This window comes from Fukomys damarensis, unplaced genomic scaffold, assembly GCF_012274545.1.
Source record: "Fukomys damarensis isolate Sample0158 unplaced genomic scaffold, DMR_v1.0_HiC HiC_scaffold_12, whole genome shotgun sequence".
Classification (NCBI taxonomy): Eukaryota; Metazoa; Chordata; class Mammalia; order Rodentia; family Bathyergidae; genus Fukomys; species Fukomys damarensis.
This window is the reverse complement of record NW_022900924.1, coordinates 11982409-12008826: the sequence shown is the minus strand read 5'-3', so window position 1 is coordinate 12008826 and position 26418 is coordinate 11982409. Positions and strand designations below refer to the sequence as shown.

General features: G+C 47.9%; 1 protein-coding gene across 3 annotated transcripts in view; it reads right to left on the bottom strand.

Moving 5' to 3' along the window:
• Ksr2 (kinase suppressor of ras 2) overlaps positions 1-26418 on the bottom strand; it is a 392217-nt gene that overhangs the window by 159813 nt on the left and 205986 nt on the right. For all 3 annotated transcript variants that reach the window (XM_010604091.1, XM_010604094.1, XM_010604092.1), the window contains exon 5: positions 7127-7311. In XM_010604091.1, coding sequence (XP_010602393.1) covers positions 7127-7311 — 185 coding nt within the window. The remainder of the gene's footprint in view (positions 1-7126; positions 7312-26418) is intronic.

Genomic DNA, 26418 nt, shown 5'->3' with positions numbered 1-26418 from the left:
GCAACAATGTCAGGGAGGATGCACTGTAGTCTCCAGTGGGTTCACAAAATGTGGGACAGAGGGAAAGAGAAAGAGGGAGGGAGAGAGACACACAGAGAGAAAGCTAGTGTAAGGGAAGCATCTTACATTTCCTGATGAATCTGAGTAAAGGGGGCTACATATCCTTTGGTATTATTCTTACAAATTTCCCTGTCAATCTGAAATTACAGTTTCCCCTTGGTATCTATAAGAGATGGGTTCCAGGGCCACAGTAGATACCAGAATCTGTGGATACTCAAGTTCTTGCTAGAAAATGGCACAGTATTTACACAGAACCTCTGCACATCCTCCTGTATACTTTAAACCCTCCTTAGATGACTCATAACACCTAATGTAATACACATGCTGTGTAAATAGTTGTGACACTGTAATATTTAGAGAATAACAACAAGAAAAAGTCAATACAGGTTCGGTACAGATGAAGTTTTTAAAGTTACCCTGGTTGAGTGCACAGATGTGGAACCCAGCGATATGCAGTGCTGACCATATTTCAATGTAAAAAGCTAAACCTTCCCTGTCATACAGCCCAGTGATTTTGAGATGCCAGTTTCCAGAAAACTTTGGGAAGGTCTTGTAAAAACTATACTTGCTGGGCCCTTTCCCTGAGCTCCCAACTGAGGAAGTCTTGGGTCAGGCAGGAGAGTGAGACTCTGCATTTCTAACAAGCTTATAGATGTGGCTGCTGGTGCTATGCCTGTAAGAATCCCTGGCAAAATCTCACTTAAATTGTGGAGGTGACCATCAAAATAACTGGAGATAGAGAAGAACAAGTGGTCACATCTGACAAGAAGGATGGGGGTGGGTGGGTAGCTGGTGCTAGGGACTGTGCTTTCCATAAGGGAGTTCCCTAAACTGTCCTCTTCCAGGTGGGTATGCATTTTAATGCCCTCGAGGTATCCAGCCAGGACTTCCTGTAGTGGAACAGTGGTCAGTATGTGGCAGAAACCTGCTAGAGACTGGGTTTCTAAAATAGGATCATGGGCCAGGGATTTACCTCAGAGGCACTGTGCCTGCCTCATAAGCAAAAGGTTCTAAGTTGGAACCCCAGTACCAAAAAAAAATTTTTTTTAAAAAATAGGGTCAGGATGCCAGACAACACAGGGACCTCCTGCATCTGCTGGGTGTATGGGGAGGGAGGAGGTGCCAGCACCAGTGCCAGCACTCCTGATTGCTGACTCTTGCAGACTAAGATCCCTCGGGTCACTGCTGTGGGATTCATGTTTTCCCCTCGGATTTGCAGCACTAAAGCCAGGTCAGACCCAGACTCCTCTAAATCTCTCCCGATTCTGAGACGAGACTGCGGTTGAAGGAGCAAACTTCTGTCAGGATTCGCGCTTCTCCTCCCCCTCTTCTGGCAGGTAATGAACCTTGGCCTCAAGCCTCATTAAACCCCATTATATAATCAGCCCCATCCGGAGCCTCTTTTTATCACCCTCCCAGCGGCCGTCTCCTTGGGAGCAGAGGCCACTGTTCAGCTTCATCACTCTTTATTGCTACCTGCTGCTGCCTCCAGCAAGGAATCAGGCTTCTGACTCAGCCTCCAGGTACACATGAGGACAGGGGCTCAGCGGAGGGTCAGCTCTCCCTGCCTCGTCTCAGGGATCAAGAACAGGACTTGCTTCGAGAGCCTGGTGAGACCCGGTCAAGACGAGGCGTACCATCTTTCACCGTGCCTCATGAAGAACAGTATTTCCTAAGACTGGGACCTCAGATGCAACTCTGGTGCCTTCTGACCAAGATAGGAAAGCCCCAGACCCATTCAGTAACTTGTTTCCCTTGACGGCTACTGCCCTGAAAAGCTGAGTCCCCACGGGCAGCTAACAAAGAAACATCCAGAGTGCTGCAGGTGGTAAAAGTGCTACTTCATTCCTCATCAACAACCGATGATGTCCAGCATGAATGAGCCACAGGCGCTGCCAGTGGCTTGCATTCTGGTCACTTTGTGCAGCTGCCTGGGCCCCACAGGAATGGCCACCATCTGGGACCATGGATGCCTAGAATATTAACAACAGAGCCCAGACAGGCTCACAAATGGTAAGCCAGCGCAGGGTCTGCCGGCTAAGCGAGCGCAGCATGTTAACAAGGAGGCAGCCTTTCAAGCAAGGCTGTCACCCATGACAGGGTCCCCCAAACAGCACAGGAAACTTGAGCAAGTTCGAGTCTCTCCTTGACAACCAAGATGAATACAATTTGCCATTTTGCAGTCCAGCATTATTTAACAACGGGTTGAGAAGGAATCCACACTTCACTTCTTTCCTGACCTTGGGACCTGGAGGCACTTACTTCAACTCTCCCAACCCCAATTTCCTCATCTGTAAAATGGAGATAATAGTACTGAAGGTACAGAGGATTGTTAAGCATAAATGAAATCATAAAAGGAAATTGCTTTGTACGATGCCTGAAACATTGTCAGCACACAATAAATACCAATGGCTATTATTATCATTTTCAGCATTGTTACAAGCTACTCCATCTCATAACATACAACAATAGCCCCCAAACCACCCTTTATTGAGACCCACCGCTCTAAGCTCCAGCCTCTGGGCTGGAAATTTACGTGCATTCCTCATTTTTATCCCCACTACATCTTTGTGGGGCAGAAGGCAGACTCAGGGGGGGTTAAGTGATTTGCCCAATGCAGCACTTATTGCTTTTTCTGCATCCATTTAGTTGCTAGAGACTGGAGGAGTCACTTCCAGAAGCCAGTAATGAATGATGACAGATAATGATTCCATCTAGGTGACATTTTTTTTTCATTCTGAAGCAGCTTTTTTAGGGTTCTCAAAGCCAGCTTCACCTCTGTCAGCTGGGACCAGAGAGACCCTAAAAAGAGCCACATGTTCACAGCTCGTGACTTCACCTTGTAGAGGTCGCGCTTGCTCCCACAAGTGTCCATGCAAGTACACAGGTAGAGGACACCTAGCCAGACCCCAGCTAAACAGCACAGTGTACCCCAAAGCATCCCAGGATAAATTCTGAAGTCCCTGATTTCTGACAGTTCCTGATTTGACTCTCTTGACTTTATAGTTGCGTGCTTCTATAGCCATTCTGCTTTTCATTCTTACTATATTATTCACTAGGTGACACGGAGTACTCAACAGTATTATAAAATAAACGTTGTGCTCGATGGTTTTGCCCACCTGTAGGCTAATGCCAAATTTCCAAGCATGTGTACAATAGGTGAGTCTAATCTGGGATGTCCAGTAGGCTTGATGTATTCAAAGCATTTTTACGTGTGGTAACTTCAACTTTTGATGGGTTTATGGGGGCTATAACCCCATCACAAGTCAAGGAGTAACTGTCTTAAGCAAGGTTGAAGAGATAAGTTAATTGCTCTCTATTTCTCAGGAAGCAGGGTCATTTGTGAGTCTTCCATGTTGAACAGCAGAGTCTGATATCTGGTATTGTCCATAACCTACTGAGTCCATGAATGTGAAGGGTTATGATACTTGGGGAGCCATGATTCCCCCATCAGCAGAGGCTCCTGTCACTCACCACCCTTCCCCTATTTGTCAACCTGGGATCACGGAGGTAGGGTAAGCCCCAAAGAGATAAAGTCTTCCTTGAGGTTCACAGGAGGTAGCTGGGCTCCCTGAGGCTTGGCCATTATATGGCCAGAGGTGCCTGGTGCTGCCTCCTGACATCACCATTGGGGCTAACAAGTTGACATCACCACTCCTGCTAGTGCAGATCAGAGTCAGAGCTGATGGTAACAAGTGGACAGACAGACACAGCCTGGTAAGGAAACAGCCCCAGGAGCTCTTGGGCTAGGACAGCAGAAAGGAGGCTGGCACTGTGGCCCCAAAGTTAAGGGAGTTTTCTTAACTTTGCAGTGGCAGAGGACTGGGAATTAGGACAATCTAGGAGCAGCCAACATCTAGCAGGTGTGTTCTTTCCAAAGCCAGCTTTCTTAAGTGAGTCAAAGATTTTCCTAGGAAAAGTTCAGGGAGTGGGCCTTGGAATCACAGAGTATCTCAGCTATGGCACGGAGTCTTACTACACAGTTGTGGAAACCGGGACCCAGATAGAGAAGCTTGCTGCACGGCTGAGATGGAACACAGGTGGATATGGATTCGAAAGCTCACACACAAAACCACACTCTCTGAGGCTCGGTTTCCTGAACTTTAAAATAGGAATAATGACACCTGCCTCCGACTGCTGTGAGTCTGAACTGTGACGATGCAGCTGACAAGCCAGGCAGAGACCAGGGTCATACAGGCCGTCGGCAGCACGAGATTCCAACACAGAGAAGAAACAGGCTGTCTCATTCCTGATGTTCTTTTGGAGCGATGGAAGTGGAATTGGCCCATGGGTACCAGCTAATACTTGCGTTACATGCTCATTCTCCCACAGAGAGCCCATTGCTATCTTGTTCTTTTCTGGGGGATCAGAGCTCTTTCTGGGAGATCTCTTTGCGCACAGAGATGATTGTGCTTACAGGGCTCCTCCATGCTGGAATCTGGCTTCTAATGAAGGGCTTTGCTCCTGCCCCCCGGCCACCAGACAAGCCCTTCTCTCAGCTGGAGAGAAGGCAGGGGCAGAAAAGTTGTCGAGGATGCAACCCCTGCCCCTCAGCAAAAAAACTTTGATAGGGAAGGGGACCAAAATGTACAGTCTGATGTTTGTTTGTTTGTTTAAAGAAGACAGGAGATGTCTTTGGCCAAAACTACTAAAGTGCAGAGCGGGGATCAACTTCTCCTGAGGAGACCAGGGCAACATTCACTCCTAGGACAGTGGTGCCTGAAAACAGATGGCTACTGGAGGCAGCCACCCAGCACCATGCCAAGGTAAATTCCACACACACTTAGGCCACGGGGAAGAGTCAAGAGATGGGGTGAACTGCAAGGCACTGAGCCCCAGTAGCTCAAAATTAATCATGGCACCAGAGCTGGTAAATATTAGCAGGGAAAGTGAGCTAATAAATAATGTAGTACAGCTACCATTTATTAAACACTTGTATCTTAACAAATGTGTCTTGTGTCAGGCTGTACTGAACCTGCCATGCCTAGCTCACCTGATCCTCCCAACTATGTATCTGGTTGTGTGAGGGTTAATCTTGATTGTCAACTTGACTGGCAGGAAAGACACCTAGGAAATGATCAGTAGAGCACACTTCTGGGTTTGTCTGGGTGGGTTACGGTCACAGCCTTCCTCTCTGGCTTCTTTCCCTACTGTCTGCTTCCTGGAGGCCATGGGTGGAGCAGCTTTCTTCAGCCAGATCCCGATTCCACCAAGATGTTTCTGCCTTGGAGCCAGATGACCATGGACAAAAACTTCTGAAAATGAGCCAAAATAAAACTCTCCTCTTTGAAGCTGTTTAGGCCAGCTATTTGGTCCAAATGATGAGAAAGCTGACTGATATAATGAGGACTCTATGATTATCCTCATTTTACAGATGAGGAAATTGGGGCTCAGAGAGGTTTTTGACTCATATGAGGTCAGAGACACATAGCTGGAAAAAGTAGCAGAATGAGGTTTGAACCCAGACATCTTCCTTCAGGGCCCACGCTCCTGCCCTCAGCACTGATCTCACGGCTGCCACCACACACACCTGTGATCTGTCATCATTCCTGCTCTGTTTGTCCTCACCACCCAGCCATGCTCTGATCCTACACAGGCCCACCTCATGGGGCATCTCTGCTATTTCTGTGATTTCCCTTGACAAATTAATAAATTGGCCTTCTGCTGTTGACATGTGTGTCATGTATGCTATTTTAGATCGCTTGAGTCAGGGCCTGTGTACTCCGGGCAGGAAGACAGGCCAGGCTCTGGATCTTCTCCTCAATGACGTCTATGTGGGTTCTTCTGGCCCAGACCCTCAGCTGACTCCTGCAGCGCACGCCCCATGCACATCTATGAACTGAACCACGTTCAGCTTTCAGGCCCAGCCTACCCATCTAGCTGCAGGGTGCTACATGTGCCTTTTCCCAGGGAGGGAATTCACAGGTTTCGTCCCATTCACAATGGTCTGTGGCCTCCCTGAGAAATACTTCAGAACACTCAGGTAAAGCAACCGATAACTCTCACATTTAGATAAAGGCATTCTTGGTGGCTCCTGGAGAAATGTTTGCTATCAAATCTTGCCTAAAGGCTAAGCTTGCCGGCTCTCCATTAGAAAGAACCAGACTCAAATCTTGGCTCCACTACTCAAAAGCCCTGTGACTCTGGGTGAGTTCTCTGCTGTCCCCAAGCCTCGGTCTCCTCATCTGTACAACGGGACTAGTTTATCTGCCCAGGGGACAGGTGCAAGGACTAAGAGCAGTTGTGCACACGGGCGATTAGCAGGTATTCTTGCTCTGTGAGCATTTCTTCCCATTTATCAGAGCAGCAACACAACACAGGCAGCCTGTGGCTGTATTAAGGGGAAGGGGTACAGTGGCCTCCTCGCTTTGCCTGAGCAACCAATCAGTAAAGTCACTGTCTTGGCGGGTGGACTGAGGGACTCATTCAGGGAGCTCCCCTCTGACTGCATCTGTACGAGTTAAGTAAAACGGGCCTCTGGGCAGAGAAGATTAACAGCCTTGAAATGAAACATCAGCCCTTGATCACCAGAAACTTCCATTTCCGCTCTGTAATAACTACTCTGTCTCTGGCAGAAATTCGTGAGAGCAGAATATAAACCACCCCGGGCCACGCTCAGCCCGGTTTGAACCCGAATACATCTTTGAGATGTAAAGGTTAGATGTGTTGACCCAAGTGAAGAGAAAACACAAAATTTTAAAACAGACGCTTCATCCGCAGTGGCCTAGGAAAAAAAAAAAAATCCCATAACTGAGCAAGTGCAAGTCAGTGGGGAGGAGGGAGAGGGAAGGGCGATGTTTCCTTTAGTTCCTCAGGCGAGCTTGTTTGCTTCCGTCATTCCCGCACACCTGAGGGCCAAAGAGCAGGACCTGGGGGCTAAGGATAACAGCCCTCAACCTCCTGAGTGTCAATTATACCCGCTTTCAAACCATGTCCGAATTGGGGAACATTTCTCCGACAGTAAGATAAAGACGGGACTTTGCACCCGGCACAGGCAGCGGTGGTGCTGGGGAGGGGACTTGGCAGCCACTGCCCCTCCCAGGGTGGCCCAGGGGCAGCGACTTACTTGCGGAGAAGTTGGCCTCGCTGTGGACGGGCGGGGTGGAGGGCAGAAAAGGCGCGTGTCCCACGAAGAAGGAGCGCAGGGAGCGCTCGGACAGGAGCGGCGAGCGCTGCTGGGAAGGGATGTTCTCGCAGCTGCCCACGCTGCTGTGGATCTTGAGGTTCAAGGGTTTGCTCTTCTTCTTGGCTCTGAAAGGGGGACAGAAATGGGAGAAAAGGAGATATATCCAGACGTGCACAGAATGAGACCCAGCATTAGTGTCCCATTTCAGGGGGAATGAGAGGCCCCAGGAGCTTGTAGGTAAAGAGAAGGTAGTGGAGGGGCTTTGCCTCCCGCCCTTGGCCCCTCTGCAAAGCCCGTCCTACCACGGGTTAAAGCAAAAACAAGACGTTATTTCCTACCCAGCTCCCTGCAGAAGCTCTAGGAAAGCAAGATCAAGTTCAGCTACTGAAATAATTCGGCCCCTGAAGTAAAAATATCAGAGTTTCTAGGATTCCATTTGAATTTATTTTTTTCCTGACCATTTTCCTTGCAAACAGATAATTAGAAGATGCAGTTCTTTGATTTCCAATAGGATTCTTCATACTGAGACGCAGATGAGCAGGAAATACTACAAACAGATTCCAGCCAGGTGCTGATTAACTCTGATCTGAAACTAAGCTAGGGCGCCTCCAGAATCTTAAGCAGAAAGCATGGACATCTTAAAGCCTTCTCATTTTACCAAACATGAGGTTTAATCATGATATTAATAACAATTCCAACAACAGCTTCTATCATTGCTACTTTGATTGCAAGCACAGACCAAGTCCCAAGGACTGAATTAAAGGCTATTCATGTGTGATCTCATTCCAATGTTACAGTGACTGCTAGGGTTTGGGTACGCTATGTCCACCGGAACCTCAAGTGTTGAAGGGTCGGTCCCCCATACAGCAGTGTGCAGGGGTAGGGCATTCGAGAAATGACTGGCTCACCAGGGCTCTAATTTCATCAGTGGATATAATCTATTGATGAATACAGTTATAGTTCGGCGGTATTACTGGAAGGTGATGGAAACCTAGGGGGTGGGGTCTAGCTGAAGGGAGTGGGTAGTGGGGGCATGGCCTCAGGGACTATGCTTGATCCCCAGCCCCTTCCCCTCTGGCTTCCTCAGCGCTTTCTCTGCTTCCCAGCAGCCCTGACAGGAGCAGCATGCCATCACCATGCCCTTCTGCCATGATGTTCCATGCCTCACCTCAGGCCTAAAGCAGTGGAGCCAAGTGACCACGGACTGAGCCCTCTAAAGCCAAGAGCCAAAATAAACCTTTCTTCCTTTAAGTTCTTTTTTGTTTGTTTGTTTTTAGGTGTTGAGTAGCAGCAGCAAAAAGCTGACTAACACAGGAGGAAGATGCTATTGTCACTCCCTTCTCCACTGATGAAGACAGTGACGCCACAAGAAGGGAAGGGACATGGTGAAGGTGTCTCCGGGGTCCATCTCTCAGCTACATCTGCAGCAGACCCTCCACATCAATCCCACCCCGGCTGCCATCCACCCTGAGGCCAGCTGTCCCAGGGAGCCTGGGACTAAGACACACTCAAGCTGGACCAATAACTGTGCCTGGAACCTTGACTCTAGCTTCATCCACCTCTTGCTTTAGGGCCTTTCACTCCCAAAAGCTCACACAGATATTTCCATTTCCCTTCTCTTTCTATCTCTCAGCCCTCTCAGCATGGAGTGACTAAAAGGAAGACGTCATAGAGAAAGGAAGCAAAGCAGGTAGCTAAACGGCCTCTTGCGGAATGTTTCCACGGCCTGCGGAATGTTTCCACGGCCTGCAGAACTCCTACACTCACCCCCTGGTCCGGTTTGGAAATTAGCACCCCTGTGACTTCCTGTCCTGGCTCACTGAGTTAACTCGTTTCTTCACCTCACTCTCTTAGTACCTGGCCCTCATCCACGCTTCCTAACATGGCAACCCATATCCACTACCCCACTGCCCTAATACCTGGCTCTTCCACCTCTGGGACTCTCTCCCCTTCTTTGCCTGATTAATCCCTACTTGTCTTGGACCACACAGCTGTGGCATCCTCTCCAAAGTGGACTGCGGCTCTTTGAAAACAATGTCTCTGTTGTTCATTTTTCTATCCTGGCTGCTGGCTCAGAGGTGGGCCTGTAGTAGCTGCTCATGAAACGCTTCTTAAATGGCCACTGTGGGGGAAGGCATTGGCATGGATCACACCGTGCTCTAACTTTCTGTCTTCCCTCCTCCTCCACAGGCTCTCGGGGGGCTGGCAGCAGGTGGATTCCTCCGGCCCCTGCTTGGCACAACTTAAATGAAATGCATTTCTTAAGCCTATGTGGAAATACGCCTCCTCCTCCAAGCAGCTGGTTTAAGAGTGCTCACAGCCCAGGGTGGTGGTGCATGCCTGTAATCCCAGTACTATTTAAGGCTGAGGTAGGAAGATCACAAGCTCAAGCCAGGCCTGAGCAATTTAGCAACTTTGTAAGATTCTACCAAAATATTAAAAAACAAAACAAAACACTTTTTGTTTGTTTTTAAGGGCTGGAGATGTTGCTCAGTGTGAAGGTCCTGGGCTCAGTCCCCAATACCAAAACCAAAGCCAAAACCAACCAAACAAGTAGAAGTACACAAAACCACACCCCAAACATCAGCTACCCACCCCATCAGGAATGCTCATCCAAGAGAACTGGGAGCTGCGCCCTCTGGTGGTCACAGAGGGCCACCTTGCAAACCATCTGTCCTGGACTGAGAGCCCAGGGAAGCTGTTCAATTAAAACCCAAAGGCTTCCCACACACACGAAGCCTAAAAGTCAAGCTCTCCAGGAGGCTGCAGCTTCTCAGCTGGCAGGAGCCCCATGGGCCTGCTGAGTTGGCCCCTCACAGTGCCTGGTCTGCCAGCCCGGCCTATCATCTCCCTGGGGGTGCGCAGCAGGGAACAGACAGGTGATTCTGTCACAGCAGCAGCTGCCTCTTCCCTGCCCAGGGCTGGAGAGGAGAGGCAAACAGCAGGGCGCCTCTCCCTGCACTTCAGTGGCCAGTGGGGAAGAGTTGGTGTGGTGTAGTGGCTCAACTCACAGGCTTGGGGGCCAGGGAGAGAAGGGTTCCAGTCCTGATTGTGACCTTAGGAAAGTGATCGCCTTCTCTGAGCCTCAGTTTCCTCACCTGGACATTGGGGAGAACACTGACACCACTCCTGAAAATCTAGGAAATAACACACTTGGTGCGGAGCAAGCTTAGCATGCTGCTGCCCATTGTTAGCGTCCCTGTGACCACGTTAAATCAGTGTCCATTAGCTCTTGGAAATGGCCTTGAGGAAGCAGAACAGACACAAAATTGCTCTTCACCTGACACACCTGGCTACTCCCTCAACCCACCACTCCCACGGCCAGTGAGGAGAACACAGCCAGACCTTCTGTTCAAGAGCCCATTAGCATCACCCAAGCACTAGTGGGAGCCCTGAGGCACTAAGCCATCAAGGGGTGATTTCTCAGGGACCCACCCACAGCAAGAGCCAAGTCTAAGTTTAGCAAAACCCCAGTGGCTTCAGGGAGGCAATGTGTTTACCCGGTCATGGCCATGGATGGAAAAGGGAAGGAGTATCTGGAAAGAAACGTTAGATGGAAGGAAGGAGAGGAGAGAAGAAAAGGAGAGGGGAGGGGAAAGAAATGAGAGGAGGGAGGGAAAAAAGGAAGAAGGATGGATGGATGGACAGATGGGTGGATGGATGGATGGGTGGATGGATGCATGGGTGGATGGATGGATGGGTGGATGGGTGAGTGGAGAGATGGATGGGTGGATGGAATAAAAGAGGAGAGAATTGTAGGATGGAAAGATGGGTAAAGAAGAGAAGGCAGGAGGAAAGGAAGAGGGAGGATGAGTGATAACCTGACCACAGCAGAGTGGAAGGAAATCTTGCATCCCGTCCTCCTGACCGAGGAAGTGTTCCCAGGTATGATGCGGAATTCACCTTCACCATCTACCCTCCACCAGAACACCCAGAAGGGGAAAATCAGACCCAAGTGACCGTGTCCAACGATCTGGTACATTAACATTTAGTGGATATTTTTCAATATATTATATAGATGCGATTAACATACACATCTTCCATGATCTTTGCAGAGTTCCAGATATCTATCACATTGTTGCCATATCTGGAAATGGGGCCAATTCTGGCAAAAGCAATGAAATATGGAGGCACAGATGCTGGAAGGGGCCACTCCATCCCAGCCCTCAGTGGGCCACAGTGCTTTCTGGATGGGGTAGGAATTCAGGGTTTTCTGGCCAGGCGGGAAGCACTGGCAGCAGCCATCCACGTTAGGCAAAGACACCGAGCGCTGGAGTCAGAATCGGTGCTTAGGGAAGGCACTTGCTTTACTGAGTACAGCGGGGCTGTTCCAGCGCGGGAATCCAGAAACCTCCCCCACTTTCCCGGTGCCTAATTTTCATTAAATCTCCCAACTCTTGCATCTTTCAGTGGGTTCTTCGCTCTCCAGCCCCAGCCCCCTGGTTGGGACTAAGCCACCTTCCTCCTTTCCTTTTTCGCGTGAGCCACTGCACCCACGACTGGGGTCTCATTTCCACTTTCTTCTCCTTTCTTTCCTTTTTTTTTTTTTTAAATTTCGCTTTTCTCTTTTTGTTACATCTACGTAGAACAATTAACTGCTTCAAAGCAAAGAATTCCACAGCAGGAAATACGTCCACATGTTGTGCCACCATCATTTTCATCTGGTTGCAAACAGGTGCAACTCTCCAAAAGAAACCTGTTCCCCATGAGTCACTCTCTCCCATCCCACCTCTTCAGGCCCTGCCAACAACCAGCCTGCTCTGTGCTTGTGAACTTGCTCACTGGGAATCTCATGTATGTGGAATCGTGTCTTAAGTGAACTTTTGCGTCCGCCTTCTTTCTCCGGGCATAACGTTCTGAGGCTCACCCATGTTCTAGCGTGCATTAGCCTTTCATTCTTTTCTGATGGCTCAATAACCCGATCCCACTTTTAATTCTGTACAGTGTATCTCCACCCAGCGATAAGAGGGAGGTTTAAGAAGTAACCATCGTATAACTGCGCTCCCCTGCCCAAGATTTCCCATTCTTCTCCCTCTATAAAAGCTTTACAGGGTCCTCTCTAACTACACCCATATTGTGGTGCCGTCCCCGTCACTCTCTGATTCTAGCTGCTTGGGCATCTTCCTCGTCCTAGCTGACAAACTCTCATCCTAGTCAGGACACCTGCACAGGCTGTTCCTCCCTCGGCCCAGGTCTGGTAAAGCGGCTTTGCACCCAGAAGGCTGCAGATCAACAGTACTTCCCAGCCTTCATCACAAAGGCCACTGAAGGACGTCTCCATCTCAAGGCAATGCTTAGTCCTTGCGCCAAGTTTGCTGGGCTTTGCACTGACCAGAGATGCCAGCCCACCTGGCCCCTTTGCTCTCAGTTTTCTCCAGGGTGGATGTGAGTCCCCTTGAACTCAAAAGTTTGCAACCTCTTTTTAGCAGCACCTGCGGGGTCTGGCCCGGGTGGGAGGAGATGGCAGGGCTGACAAACACAGACTCCCCTCAGCAGAGAGACCAACAGCAGAATACACTGCCCCATCCAGGCAGAAACTTACCCAGCCACGGCTTCCCCAAAGGGGAAAAAGTGCCTGCAGCTCTTACACAGGGTGGTGCTCTCTGAGCTGTTCCAACCCTCAAGCAGGGCCAGTTCAATCCGCTGACCTTGGCCACATCTGACAACCGTAGCAGAGGACCTCCAAGCGAGACTTTTCTCAGTCAAGGAGCGCCACAATATTTGGGGCTGTGGGAGCATTTGCACATCCCTGACTCCGCTGCCCAGAGGCAATGAGGAAAAGCAAAGCCCTGTTATGTCTCACACCAAAGGATATTTGTTGAGAATCTGCTCTGTTCCTGGACCACCAGCTACAGCTGTCGCCTCGGGCTGGAGCACTCTCTACGCCCAGCATTAATCAGCCAGGCCCTGGCACAGATGGGGCATGAGTGAGGTGGCAACAGAAGCCCCATTTCCCAAGTGTGAAGGAAAACGTGATGCTTTTAGATATGAGAGGGAGGGCTCCTTTTTCTTATATTTTAGTAGTTCAATTTTCAAAAGTCAATTTTGAGTATCAAATTTATAATTTGATAGCAACTATTTAGTTTATGTAAAATATACTAAGAAGGAGGAAACGAAGTGGAAGAAGAGGAAGAGGGGGAAGAACACGAAGAAAAAGGCAAGGAGGAATGAGGCGAGTAAGAAGAGGAGGAAATATTGATTTAAAAAATGTAAATTATAGTGCAGGTCCCACCACAACAGCTAAAAACAGACAGGACCAAAGGTTAGCAAAGATACGTAGCAACCAGAATTCTCCTAAAATCCTGGTAGGATTGTAAACTGGTAAAAAGCACTTTTGAAAAACTATTTGGCAAACACTATTTGGAAAAAAAAAAAAGAAGAAGAAGAAGAAAGAAGAAGAAGAAGAAGCTCTGATCCAACAGTTTTTCCCCAAGGCAGAAACCCAACCAAAATGAGTGCCTGTGTCCACCAAAGACCTGGAGAAGAACGTTCCCGACAATACTAAACCTGTGACGGGACACCGAGGACATCTCCATGTCCATTGACAGCAGGATGGATAAAGAAATCAGAGGACACACAGAGCTGACCATGACATTGCAAGAAAAGGAGGAAATTTCTGCGACACAACATGGATGGACCCTAAAAGACACTGTGTTCAGCAAAAGAAGCCAGCCCTCAAAGAGCCCTTACTATATGATTCCAGCACGATTCCTGCGATGGACCGGATGTTAGTGTCTCCCCAGAATTGATACATTACGATTCTAACCACCACTGTGATGATATTAAGAGGTGAGGACCACGAGAGGTGAGTAGGTCCTCATGAGCAGGATTAGTGCCCCCTACGAAGCAACTTCGGAGAGCTCTCTCTCACTGTCTTTCTACCGTGTGAGAATACCATGAGAAGTCAGCAGTCTGCCAGCTGGCAGGGAGCCCCACCAGAGCCCAACCACGCTAGCATCCTGATCTTGGACTTCCTGAATTGTGAGAAATGCATTCCTGTTATTTATGAGCCACCCAGTCTATGTACTTTGTTAAGGCAGTGTCATTTAATCAATCAATGAATTAATTTGGTACCAGCGATTGAACTCGGGACCTTGCACTTGAGAGGCAGGCGGCGGGACCACTGAGCTAAATCCCCGGGAGGGCACTGTCATTTATGAGAGGTGTGCGAATGGGTCAAAATAATCTACGGTGAAAGAAAGGAAGATGTTGATTTTCTCTGAGGAGCTCAGTGACTTCTGGGTTGGTGAGATACCTTTTGTCTTGGCTGGGTGGCAGCTACCTGGGTGTACCAGTATATTAAAAAGTCATCAAAACATAGGTAAAAATTGTGCACTTTACCTCTGCACGAAATGTACGACTTCTAAAAAGTTTTTTTAAACAATACTAAAAAAGAAAAACAATCTAATTAAAAAGTGACAAATGGCTTAAACACACACTTTTCCCAGGAAGAATTTATGAATGGCCACCAAGCATTTGTAAAGATGCCCTGGGGAATGAGTCACTCAGGAAGTACCAATCAAAACTACAGCGAGATACAGCTTCAATCCTGCTGGAACAGCCCTACTTGGAAAAAAAAATAACAAGTGTTAGGGAGAAGGGGAAGAATTGGAGCCCTCTCTGCTGGTGGCGAAGTAAAATAGTGCAGCCACTACCGAAAACAGTTTGAAACAATTCAGCAGTTCGTCAACCACATGAAATGTAGAATTATTATATATCCCAGCCGTTCCACTTCCAGATATAGACCCAAAAGAATTGAAAACAAGTGTTCAAACAAAAACTGTCCACAGATGTTCACAGCAGCTCTAGTAACAATAGCCAAAGTGTCTACCCATAGATACACGAGTAAACAAAAACGGAGTGAGTCCAAGCAACGGAATATTATTCAGCATTAGACAGTTCTGATTTGTGATATGAAGCAAATGAGCCAAATGAAAACATTCTGCGACATGAAGACAGCTAAATACAAAAGGCCACCCACTACATCACTCCATTCCTATGTAGGATCCAGGATAGGCAAGTCCACAAAGGCAGACAGGAGAAGAGGGGTTTCCAGGACGGAGGGCTGGACGGGCACGGGGAATGGTGGCGGCGTAGGGAATGGTGTTTCCTCTGGGGTGACCAGAAAGCTCTGGGAGTGGATGGCAGGTTGACACTGCTAAGTCCTAAACACCACCAAGACGCAGGTGTTAAAATGGTCAAGTTTATGTTATGTGCATTTTACTCTAATTGTAAACACCATAATAATAATAATGTAGTAATCATCATAATAATACAGGTGCTGTATATTCTCCCTATGCTTAGCTGTGTGACCTTGACTGTGTGGCCTTGACCTCTCGGTTATGGTTCAATCTAAAATGTTTCCCTAAAGGTGCACGTGTGACTGGCCGTGAAGGTACCATCCTCCCCCGTGGGTGAATCCATCGATGGGTTCACAGCTGAATGCGCTGACAGGAGGCGGGGCCTGGTTGGAGGACCCAGGTCCCTGGACACGTGGCGTGGAAGGGTTTGTCTCACTCTGGCTGTTCCTCGCTTTCTGCTTCACTGACGCCATGAGTTGAGCAGCTGTCTTCTGCCCACCTGTCTGCCATGATGTTTCTGCCTCGGAGTCAGCAAACCATGGACTGAAACCTCCAAAACCAGGAGCCAGAATAAGCCTTTCCTCCTTTAAGTTGCTGGTGTCAGCTATTTTGCCTCAGCAATGAGAAAGCTGCTTGCTTAACACACTCTGTAAGCTCAAAGAGCCTGGCCTATAAAAATTAATAATAATGCCTTTTCTCTGCAGTGTTGTCTCAAAGGTCCAGTGAAGTAAATGTACTTCCGTGGACGAGTGGGGACTTAGTAAATGCTCTGCTTCCATCTGTCCTTTGTCGGGAGATTTATTTATTTTTTTTGCTCCTAGACAGAGACGGAAGCTCCTTAGAGGCGAACGTATTTCCATGAGGAGCTGGGTCAGGACTAAGCTAAGAGAAGATGTTCAAGCATCTCCACAAAGAGAACAAAGAATTCCTCTATACCCTGGACTGCTTGGCCCAGGACAAACACAAAGGTCTGAGAACCACACTGACAGGGAAAGAGGTTTCCTGTCACTGGGATGGGGTGAGAGTACTAAAGTCTTCCTTAAGAAAAAGAGGCTCCAGAAGGACTTCCAAAGGCAATAAGAGAAAAGGAGTAAAAGGTACATTTGATCCAAACACCCCTTCTCCCTACACTGTGGTCTTCTTCCTAAGACACTTACTTTTTCTTTTTTGGTACTGGGAATCGAACTTGGGTCCTTGAGCTTGTGAGGCAGACAGTGGCACCATTGAGCTAAATCCCCGGCGCCCTAAGATACTTTCAAGGTGTCACTACCAGTGCCTATTTAGCGCTAGATTTGCTCCAACCCCCAAATTCCTATGTTGAGGTCCTAACCCCTGTTACTTCAGAATGTGACTATATTTGCAGATAGGGTCTTTTACAAGGTAGTTAAGGTTAAATGAGGTCATAAGGGTTGGGCCCTTGCCCAGAAGGACTGGTGTCTCTGCAAAAAGAGGAAAAGTCCATGCAAGGGCACAGTGAGAAGGTGCTTTCTGCACACCAATCAGGAGAAACCAGCCTTGTGGGCACCTTGATCTTGGACTTTCTCTTCCAGAACCATGAGAAAATAAATGTCTGCCTTTGAAGTCACCCAGTCTATGGTAATTGGTCGCAGCTGCCGAGCTGAGTCATATAGTGTGTTTACCCCAAGAGATTCTCTGGCACCATAAGTGAAAGAAGAAAACATTCACCACCTTTTATAGGATAGGCATTTGGGGCCACACACTGACTGACTACTTTCTGAAATTTTTGTTCTGCACTTGTTCTCAGCCTCCCACCAACGAGAACAGGAACTCCACCTCAATAGTGTCTCCTAGGCCTAGAAAGTCACCTGGCATGCAGAGTGTCCTCTCCAACTCCACCTTGGAAGAGCACACAAATGGCCTCACCAACTCAGCCTCACCAGAAGCTCTGTCTCACGGATGAAGCCACTGGACCCACACAGCCCTGGAATCCTAGCCAAATTTCTCCAAATCCAGAGCCCAGGCCCCAACAACACAAGACACCACCCCAGTCCAGTGGCAGGGAGAGGACTTTTCCCCCCATGCTGGACCCTAGACCACTTCCCATACCAGGAGTTAGGATTCCAGGGCTCTCTGGTGACCCAGATGGCTCCCGCCTTGAAATGACCCAAGAGATTTGGGCGGGGGGACAGATTCCTTGCAAGGAGCAGAGCAGTTTCCCCTAGGTAGAGAGCAGAACTGCAGAGGTCCAAAGAAGAGGTCCCTCCAATGTGAGCTCCCTGACAGAAGGCTGGCTCAGCAAGAATACAGTTCCCATGTTGCCATGGGGGTCTACGAAGTGGTCCTACAGCTTTCAGAGAAGAATGCAAGTAACCTCCAGAGGAACTCGGTAGTGCAAAGGCTGCTTTCCTGTGGGGAAGGACAGTGGGTAATACAACGACATGTTCATCAGGGACTGAGAATCAAATGGCTCCGGATAAAGATCCAGCTCCCCTTGCCCCACTGTGTGGTCTTGGGCAAACCGCTCCTCCATTATGAGTCCGTCTCCTCCCTTTCCAGAGAGGGCGATCACCAGGGTACAGTGATGATCATGTGAAATATCAGGCTACAAAGGGCCAGCCATGGCATATGTGGGAGAAACTGGCACCATCCTCTTATTTATAGCAAGTTTCCTACTTGGTGAATGCATTCAACCTTTACACTGCTTCCTCAGTCTCTTTCTACCTTGAACCTGCTTGACCTGAGAGCCTCCATGCCTTTACTCTCCCAGAATACCACCCCACTCTCCTTACACTTCCTTAAAGGCTTAATGCAAGTGTGACTCTTATGCCCTCTAGACCCATCCTGCTCTGGCTTTGCCATCCACAGCATCCCATAGGCATTAGTACCATGCCCTGAGCATCTAGCATCACCCAGGTACTGGCCCTATTCATGCCTTAACTTCTGGAACCCTCATAACATCCCTACAGGGAAGGAGGTACAGTTACACCCACTTCATAGATGGGAAAACTGAAGCTCAGAGAGGTTGCGTAGCAGACGGTTGCAGATATGTTACACGCTAACCACTCGCACTCGAAGTGGAGCTCTGTGTTAGGCGTTTTTGGAACAAAAGTGAAATACAAGGTGTGGCCTCCATGATCAACCACCCCACATACTACATCTTGCACCTGCAAACCTGAGAGCAAGACTCTACTCAACACAGCATAGCTCTGGGTGGCTCGCTGGCCACAGTAGAAACCTCGGGCTTGGTATGGCCACTAGAAATTAGAATTCAAAGGCAGAAGTCATCCATGCTGCCTTTTACCCATCGGGGCATGGGGAACCCAAGAAACTCTGGGTTATGGCTAGAATAGTTTGCCCGCTGGAATAAACCTGGTAACTCTAGGCCAAGTGTCACTAAATCACAGAGCATGCAGGGGACAAATTCAATCCTTAGCCTCTTTTTTTTTTTTTTTAACCTTTTTTTAACAAATAAAATTTCCCTGGAATATAGCCATGCCCATTTATTTATGTCCTGTCCATAGCATCTTTTGCCTCAAATCAGTAGGGTTTTCCGTGATACAGACTGTATGGCCCCCAAAAGCACAATCATTAGTATCTGGCCCTTCTCAGAACAAGTTTACAGATCTGTTCTACCTAGTTTACGTGTCCACAGGTGTCAGGCAAGAAAAACACCCTGAAGAGCCCCAGGGGTCTGCTTCGGATTTATTTCCTGCCTCAAGAGGAAAATGTCTCTTGATCTTTGGATTCTAAGCAGCAAACATCCTCTCTTCCTGTTCCCTTCCATGCCCATAACCCAGCTAAGAGCTGAACTGTCCATGACCAGGCATTGGGATTAGTTTGCACTAGTAAGTTTATAAAGCCATTTGCTTAACTCCATGCTGCTCTATACAGCTACTGAAATTTAATCTTAAGATAAAATTTAAACTTCTGTTCACCAGTCACAATAGCTGCAATTTAAGTGCTCAGAAGTCACATGTGGTTGGTTCTACTGCCATGGACAGAACAGATCACAAACCATCTCAAGTATTTCTGAAACCTCTTTTGACACTGTTGTGCTATTGAAGGATGAAGGGGTACATTGATCTGCTATCAGATCATCCATTCATCGCATCACTCTCTCCTCCCCTCTCCTCACTCTTCTCCAAGTCTGATTTTCATCGCCTTGCAGTAGTAAAATTAATTTTGCTTAGAAAAAACTGGAAGTAGTCAAACCATGCATCAGAATAGGCCGGTCAATTAAATTATGGAAACTATGTAGGTGTTGAAAACAATCAGGAGAGAGGAATATGAGGCTTCATTATGATGTGGAAGAGTAAAAACATGTGTGTGATACAGCCTTATTGTGTCTTTCAAAGATATATGTTAATTTAAAAATAATCCAATAAGGATTGCTAAGGCAATAAGGTAAATGGACTCCAGTAGTAAAGGAGGCAGGTAAGAGCCACCACGCTCTCTATGAGCTTGTATCCTGCTAGGAGGATGCACGCGAAGGGATAAAATAACAAGGAAATACCAGTCAACAGTGAGAGCTACAGGGAGAATTAAAACCCAGTGGTTCAGGGTAATAGGCTGGTGAGGTAGGCATGGTGCGTCCACTGAGACCCGAAGGTCAAAGAGAAGCCAGGCTTGCCAAGATCTGGATAAAAAGGTGGACAAGGATAGACACAAGACAGGAACCACAGCAAGGCCAGGACAGGTAACCTGAGAGAACAGATGCAGGAGCTGAGGTCTGGAGGCTGCGGGGCGAGGCTTCTGCAGATCCTTGCCTGCTAATGTAAGGAGATGGGGTTGTATTCTGAGAGCCACAGCAGAGAGGTGAGGTTAGAAGGCAGTGGGGATCCAGCTCTCCAGGATGTGCTGGCCAAGACCGGGGGAAGAGGGCAGATGGGGAGATATGCTGGTTCCTAGGCCGATACGGCACACGGGTGCACAATCTCAGATACCCACGTCCACGTGAGCCCATGCTCCTCAACTTAATGAGGCCACGTCCTGACGAAGCCATCCTAAGTTGAAAATACCCTAAGTCACGATGCACTTAGTGCCCCTAACCTACTGAACACCAGTACAGCACGCTAGAATATGGGTTGGTTCCCTCGGCAACAGCACGGCTCAGATTGAGCACGTGCTGCTAAGCAGGAAAAGATCCAAATTCAAAGTGGGAAAGGCGGTTTCTACCGAGTGTATGTTGCTTTGACACCACTGTAGAGACAAAAATCAGGAGTTGAGCCATCACAAATGGGGGAAATCTGTATAAACGTTTTCTGGGAGGACACACAAGAAGCAGTTGGCAGGCTGGGGGAGAGCTGTGGATTTAGGAGCTAGACAACATGCTAATTTTAGGGTTGTCTCCCCATTTGAATTAGTGGCCTTTTAAAACATAATTTTAAAGTAACCCATGCAAAGGTTTTTTTTATTTTATTCAAAGAAAAAATTCTAGAGCACGTGGAATAATGGGGCCAACTGTTATTGAGTATTTTAATGATTTTTTCCCAGAAAGTTCCAAATAGAAGGTCAGTTTTTTATTTTTGAGGTTGGGTCACCTAACTCACTATGGAGCCCAGGCTGGACTTCAACTCGTGGCAATCCTCCTGCCTCAGCCTCCCAAGTGCTGGAATTACAGATGTGTGCCACCATGCCCAGCCTTAAAGATCAGTTTTGAGATAGATTTTGTTTTTTGAATGGCTACTCTAGGCCAGCTGGTAACTGCTATCTCCTATTTAATTCACAGACATAAAAATGTGATGTTTATGAATTCCTAGAAATTAAACATATTTTATATACATACATGATATATAAACTATATATATATATATATATATATGGTGCATATAATATGAACATAGGCATTTGAAAATACACAAATGTCTTAAGTACAAATAGGTAGTGGTTATTCTTTTTAAAGGTTAAATTTTGCTCGGTGACAAATCAGCTCTCAAAATCTAACAGACCTTCTACCAAAGACTGATTTGAGGAAAGAGCAAACTGTCCCTCTTATATATATTCTCTTCTTAGGACTAAGGATACAGAAAGAGCACCAGGTGTGCATGGTCAGGGAGTGAAAGGGAGATATTTTGTGAAAAGGACCAAAGAACAAACACCTGCAGCTTTGCATGCCACATGCTGTCTGTCACAATGACACGACTCTGCCATGTAGCAGGAAAGCAGCTGGAGATAGCGCGTCTTGGAATGACCCGCGTATCCCAACAGAGCTCTCCAAAAGTGGGTAAATGGGCTGAATCTGGTCCCGGCACAGTACTTCGCCTATCACTGTTTTAGTAGGATCTAGGCTTACCCCAAAATAGGCAAATCAAACTAATCAAAGGGGCCCCGCTCGTAACTTTCCTTCCCCTGCTCACCCCAAGAATTGCCACCGCCACATGGACCTGATCCGGGTCTTCGCCTTTCTCTTCTGCCCACCCTTCCTGAGACAACTCCAGTCTGGTCACCGGCAGCTCTGTTTCTCCAAAGCTTTGATCCTGGTTTTGAAGCGTGGTGTTTTTCATTGCTGCTGTTGTTGTTATTTTTCAGTTATTGGAGCCTCTCCCTCCTCCCTGGAAGTGCTGGGAGAGCCGAGGTCTTGTCTTCTGGATCCTAGATCCCAGCACAATGACTGGCACACAGTAAGAGCTCAATAAAGACACCAGCTAAGCAAATGCATGGAATCTCTGGGTTTCTACTGTGCTATCGATTGCACAAATGCCTTGGTGCTCCGGGGGGAAGCAGGCTCACCCATGCTATATCTGTATTTCTTGCATGGGATCTGCTGTGAAGAAAGGGAGCGCTTAACCTGCAAAAAAACAAGCACGTGTCCATACCAGCCCACCCGGAGACTGAACTCTTAACACTGAGGTCTGCTCCCACTCAGATCTGCCTGCCCGAGGTCACGGGGCCAGGTGCTATGCTCAGGCTGCGTTGTCTCACCTGGAACCACTACAGCAATGATTGTAAAGGAAGACTTTCACCTCCTATTTGCACTTAAGGTAACCAGGGCTCTCCACAGGTAATGTTCTCAGTGCAGAACTCCGTAAAGGCCAGGGTGTGACTGCAGATCCGGCTGACTTCAAAGCCAGTTCCTAATCCCTATAGTGATTCCACTGTTAGCACTGACCACGTATATTCTGATTTCACAACGGTGCCTGTCCAGGCAGGAATTTTACAGGCTTGTCAATTTCAAGGTTGGCTGGGAAGAACCAATCTTAGCGTTGCAATCTGGCATCTGGCTAGAGCCTGGTCTTTGGACACAGACGTAATGCTGCTCTTGGCCCCAGTCAATAATCCAGAAGCCCACAGCCCCTCTCCTGGCTAAGGCCCTCTGTAGAGCCGGCCCAGCCTCCCTCACCATCGTCTGAGCTCATCTAAACAACGAGCGGGACCCAGCCTTCCAGGCCTGATCAGTGCTGGCATCCAGGCCTGCTGATTTTCCTGCATCTCTGTGATTAGCCACTAATCTTATTTTTTTGTTCCCCAACCCATAAATCAGTTACAGACCAAATATTTACACAGGCCATCATTTCCGACTGAACCAGGGCTCGTGACAGCTCTCATTATTAAAAAGGATGACTGATTTTGGGCAGAGATTTCACGGGCATGTGGCTAGATGTTTTAAGTTTCCTTCCCCCTCCCTTTGCCCAAAGAAAAGACAATTTCCAAGATAAATTGGTGCAGAGGTCTGCTCTCCCTGGGGCCGATGGGACGTGGGCAGGCTTCTGTCGACCCAATAAATGATCTGCCCCCTCTCTACTAGAGACAGCCCAGGCAGCTTCCTCCCACTCATTTTGGCCGCACCTTGGGCCAGAGAGCGGAGCAGGCACAAACATCCCCTGAAATCAGAAACTCAGAGGAAGAACAGAGCAGAGGGGCAAGGAGGAGGAGCAGACAGCTTCACTACCCTGGCCCGTGTGACCCCCAGGGCAGAGTGCGTTTAGCCGGCTCAGGTGGTCCCCAAGGAAGGCCAGCCACATGTGGAAGGGATAAGAGCCCTGGGTAGGGGAGCCGAAAACTGATTCTTGACCTGGCTCATCATTACATAAGCCACCTTGGGTTTTGATGCTGGCTTCCCCTTCAGTACAGAGAACACAAAAATTTACTAAGCAATCTCTTTGTCCCTTTCTGCTCCAAGTATCTCGGTTTTAATGATCACAGCTGCCATCCATGCCGCCCTCACTATGTGCCTGGCTCTGTGCTACACGTTTCGTTTCTTCCAGATGTCATTTCGAGATGAAGAGACAGAAGGACGGTGAGGTTAACCTGCCCAAGTCACACAGCACAAAAGGGACGGAGGCAGAATTTGAATCGGATTCTGTCTGACCCAAAAACTTTTAGTCCTAAAATCTACCACAGCCTCCCAGGACCTGGATTTCGTTCTGTCATTGGATTCCCGATATCCCAACATCCTCCTAGAAAAGAACCCAGGATGTGCATCGTAAGCAAATGGAGGGTTGACAATGTCTGCTCAGGCAGTGAGCAAGCAAAAACTCTTCTCTGCACAAGCCAGAAGTCAGCTGGAAAGACTTAGCCAAGGGAAGTGAGTGTTTTTTCGTCTAAGGGTATCTCCCAGGAGCTCCCTTTATTCTGGGGAAAGGTAAACTAAGAGTGAACCTTCACAGGCAGGCACAAACTGGTACTTTTCACTCTAGTTCTGAGTAATCCATGCTGAAACTCATCCCCCATCCCCAGGCAGGAGACAGACAACAGCATCCAGCAGCTATGGATAGTGGGAGACAGACGATGCCGGCTGGGCCTTGGAGGTGGGAGCATTTGCTTAACCTCTGTGAGCTCTGAGCGCCCGGCTTGTAAATTGAGGGGTTTACAGCACATTACTTTAAGAGCTCATCCATCCCCAGCACTCTGACTCTGATGTGACTCCCTCTTCTCCAGACTCAAGGGCGCGACCATGACCATGGGGAGGTCAAGATCCGCCAGCCTTTGAGCCTCCTTATTTATACAGCGAGGAACTGCTCCCTGCTCTTGGTCTGCCCCTTGCTTCTGGGGGATACAAATGAGTCAGTTTGAGCTGGACAGAGATCACAGTGAAACCTCCGCGAGGTAAGGAGAATGATCCCACCGGTGCCGAATGCCCAATAATTCACTTCGGGCTGTCTTATGGTGACTCCAGGAAAAAAACCCTGAAACTCTTTTCTTTTCTTGTGAATTTTAAGAAGTGTCATCTGAAATCAGTGTTTTAGTTTTCTTTCTACCCCAAAGCAAAGGCTTCTGTGTGCTTTCAACTCCGCATCCAGCAGAGACCTGTTATGATAGAAAATCTGCTCATTTGCGATCAAACAGCGTAGAGGGTGTAGCCATTACAAATTGTAACTTTACCTCTCCATCCGTGTAATTGTTCCTGCTCAGTGAGACTCACGGATTTAAATATCTGAGCTGGTAATCTGTGTCAGTACTTTTCAGGGGACCCTCATTATGAGACCATCCATCATTCACCCCACTGCTCTCTGGGGACTTTTCTCTCCTACGTTGTACACGGTGTTGTCAACTAGGGGACATTGCTCTCACTATGTCACCAAGCACCAACCAGAGCAATCCAGATCTCCCTGGGCAACATAAATCTCGAGTGGTTTCATACCATAATAGAAAAATGTCTGAAGTTCGTTTTTTTGTTGTTGTTGTTTTGTCCCCACCCCCAACCCCCGGCATCTGGGATCGAACTCAGGACCTTAAGCTTACCAGGCAGGTGCAGCACTGTTGAGCTACATCCCCGGCCCTAAAACTCAGTTTTCCTGGTGGTAGCTCCTCCAAAAAACCTGTCAAGTCTCTCCTATTACAGCCTCCAAGATAGTGGGGTCCTGCTCCTTTGTGAGCCTGTTGATCCTGAGAGTGACCCCATAATCTTCTAAATCTGTTCATTTTCTGCTTAAACTAGCTAGAGTTGACTTCTGTTGTTTGCAAGGAGACTCATTCGTCCTTCAGACCTCTAAAGCTTGCTTTCCTCCAAAGTTCGCTTCCCTCTTAAAAAGGAATAAAGCTAGAGCTCAATTTTTCACATAGACTGTAGCACAACTCTAATTTCTCAGATCCTTCAGGGTGGGGCCCAGAAATCTACATTTTAACCAGGTTTCCAAAGACTTCTTTGCTGCTGAGAACCACTGTTCAGCATGGGATTGTGCAGAATGACATTTTCCTTGACTGTGGCCAGCAGATCTGGCACAGGCTGATACGCTAGAACAGATTACCACAGGCTCATTTGCTTCTGAGCAGGTTCTCCAAGAATCAGACTTCAAGGCCTGGGAGTCTGAGCCATAGAGTCCAGATGGAGACCGGAGCATGCCAGAAGAAAAGAAGAAATGTATCACCATAGGACAATCTCGGGAACAGTCACAGGGACCATTTGCATTGCTATGGTCTTGTAAATGTTAAAGGCTCACATTCACTCACTCTTCCCATCAAAAGTCTATAGAGCCAAATCCGAGGTGCCCCAGGGACAGGCCCATTTAGTAAGTCCCAATTTGATCACGCAAAGGGAGCAGAGTAGATGTCTTAATAAAGGAATGAGTTTATAAAGTATGACGCAGCCACACTATAGAATATTATGCAGTCAGTAAAAAGACCGAGGTGGCTCCTTAGCAGGGGTCACCAAGCTTGGTCTATAAAGGACCAGATAGTAAATATCATAGGCTTTGAGGGCCATGCAGTCTCCATGGCAAGTCTGCCCGTATCACCAAAGCAGTCATGGGTTTCACATAAACATACGGACAAGGCTGTGTCTCAATACAACTTTTTCACAAACAGGCAGTGGGCCAGATGAGTCCAAGGGCTAAAGTTTGATGAATCCTGGTTTTAAAAAAAGATGAGATCATTCAATCATTCATACAAATAAAATCATGTGTTTCTAGATCTGTGTATTTCATGTTTAATATACTCATCATGTTATTGTTTGGGTCTCAAATGTCCCCCAAAGGCTCCTTTGTTGGGCTTTGTCCTCAAAGCAGCACAAGGCAAAAGCGAAAGGACCCACTGACCACCATGACTGAAGCCATGACTGTGCCCACGTAAACCTTTCCTCCTTTAAGTGGATCTGCCTCAGATATTTTGTCATGGTGGCAGAAAGCCAATATACTGTATTCTTCTGATGTATGTGAGGTCACAGGAAATCTAGAACAGTTTACCCTGAGGAAGACAGAGGGAGTGGGGGGTTGGACGACTTGAAAAAGGTGACTGTGTGTGTGTGTGTGTGTG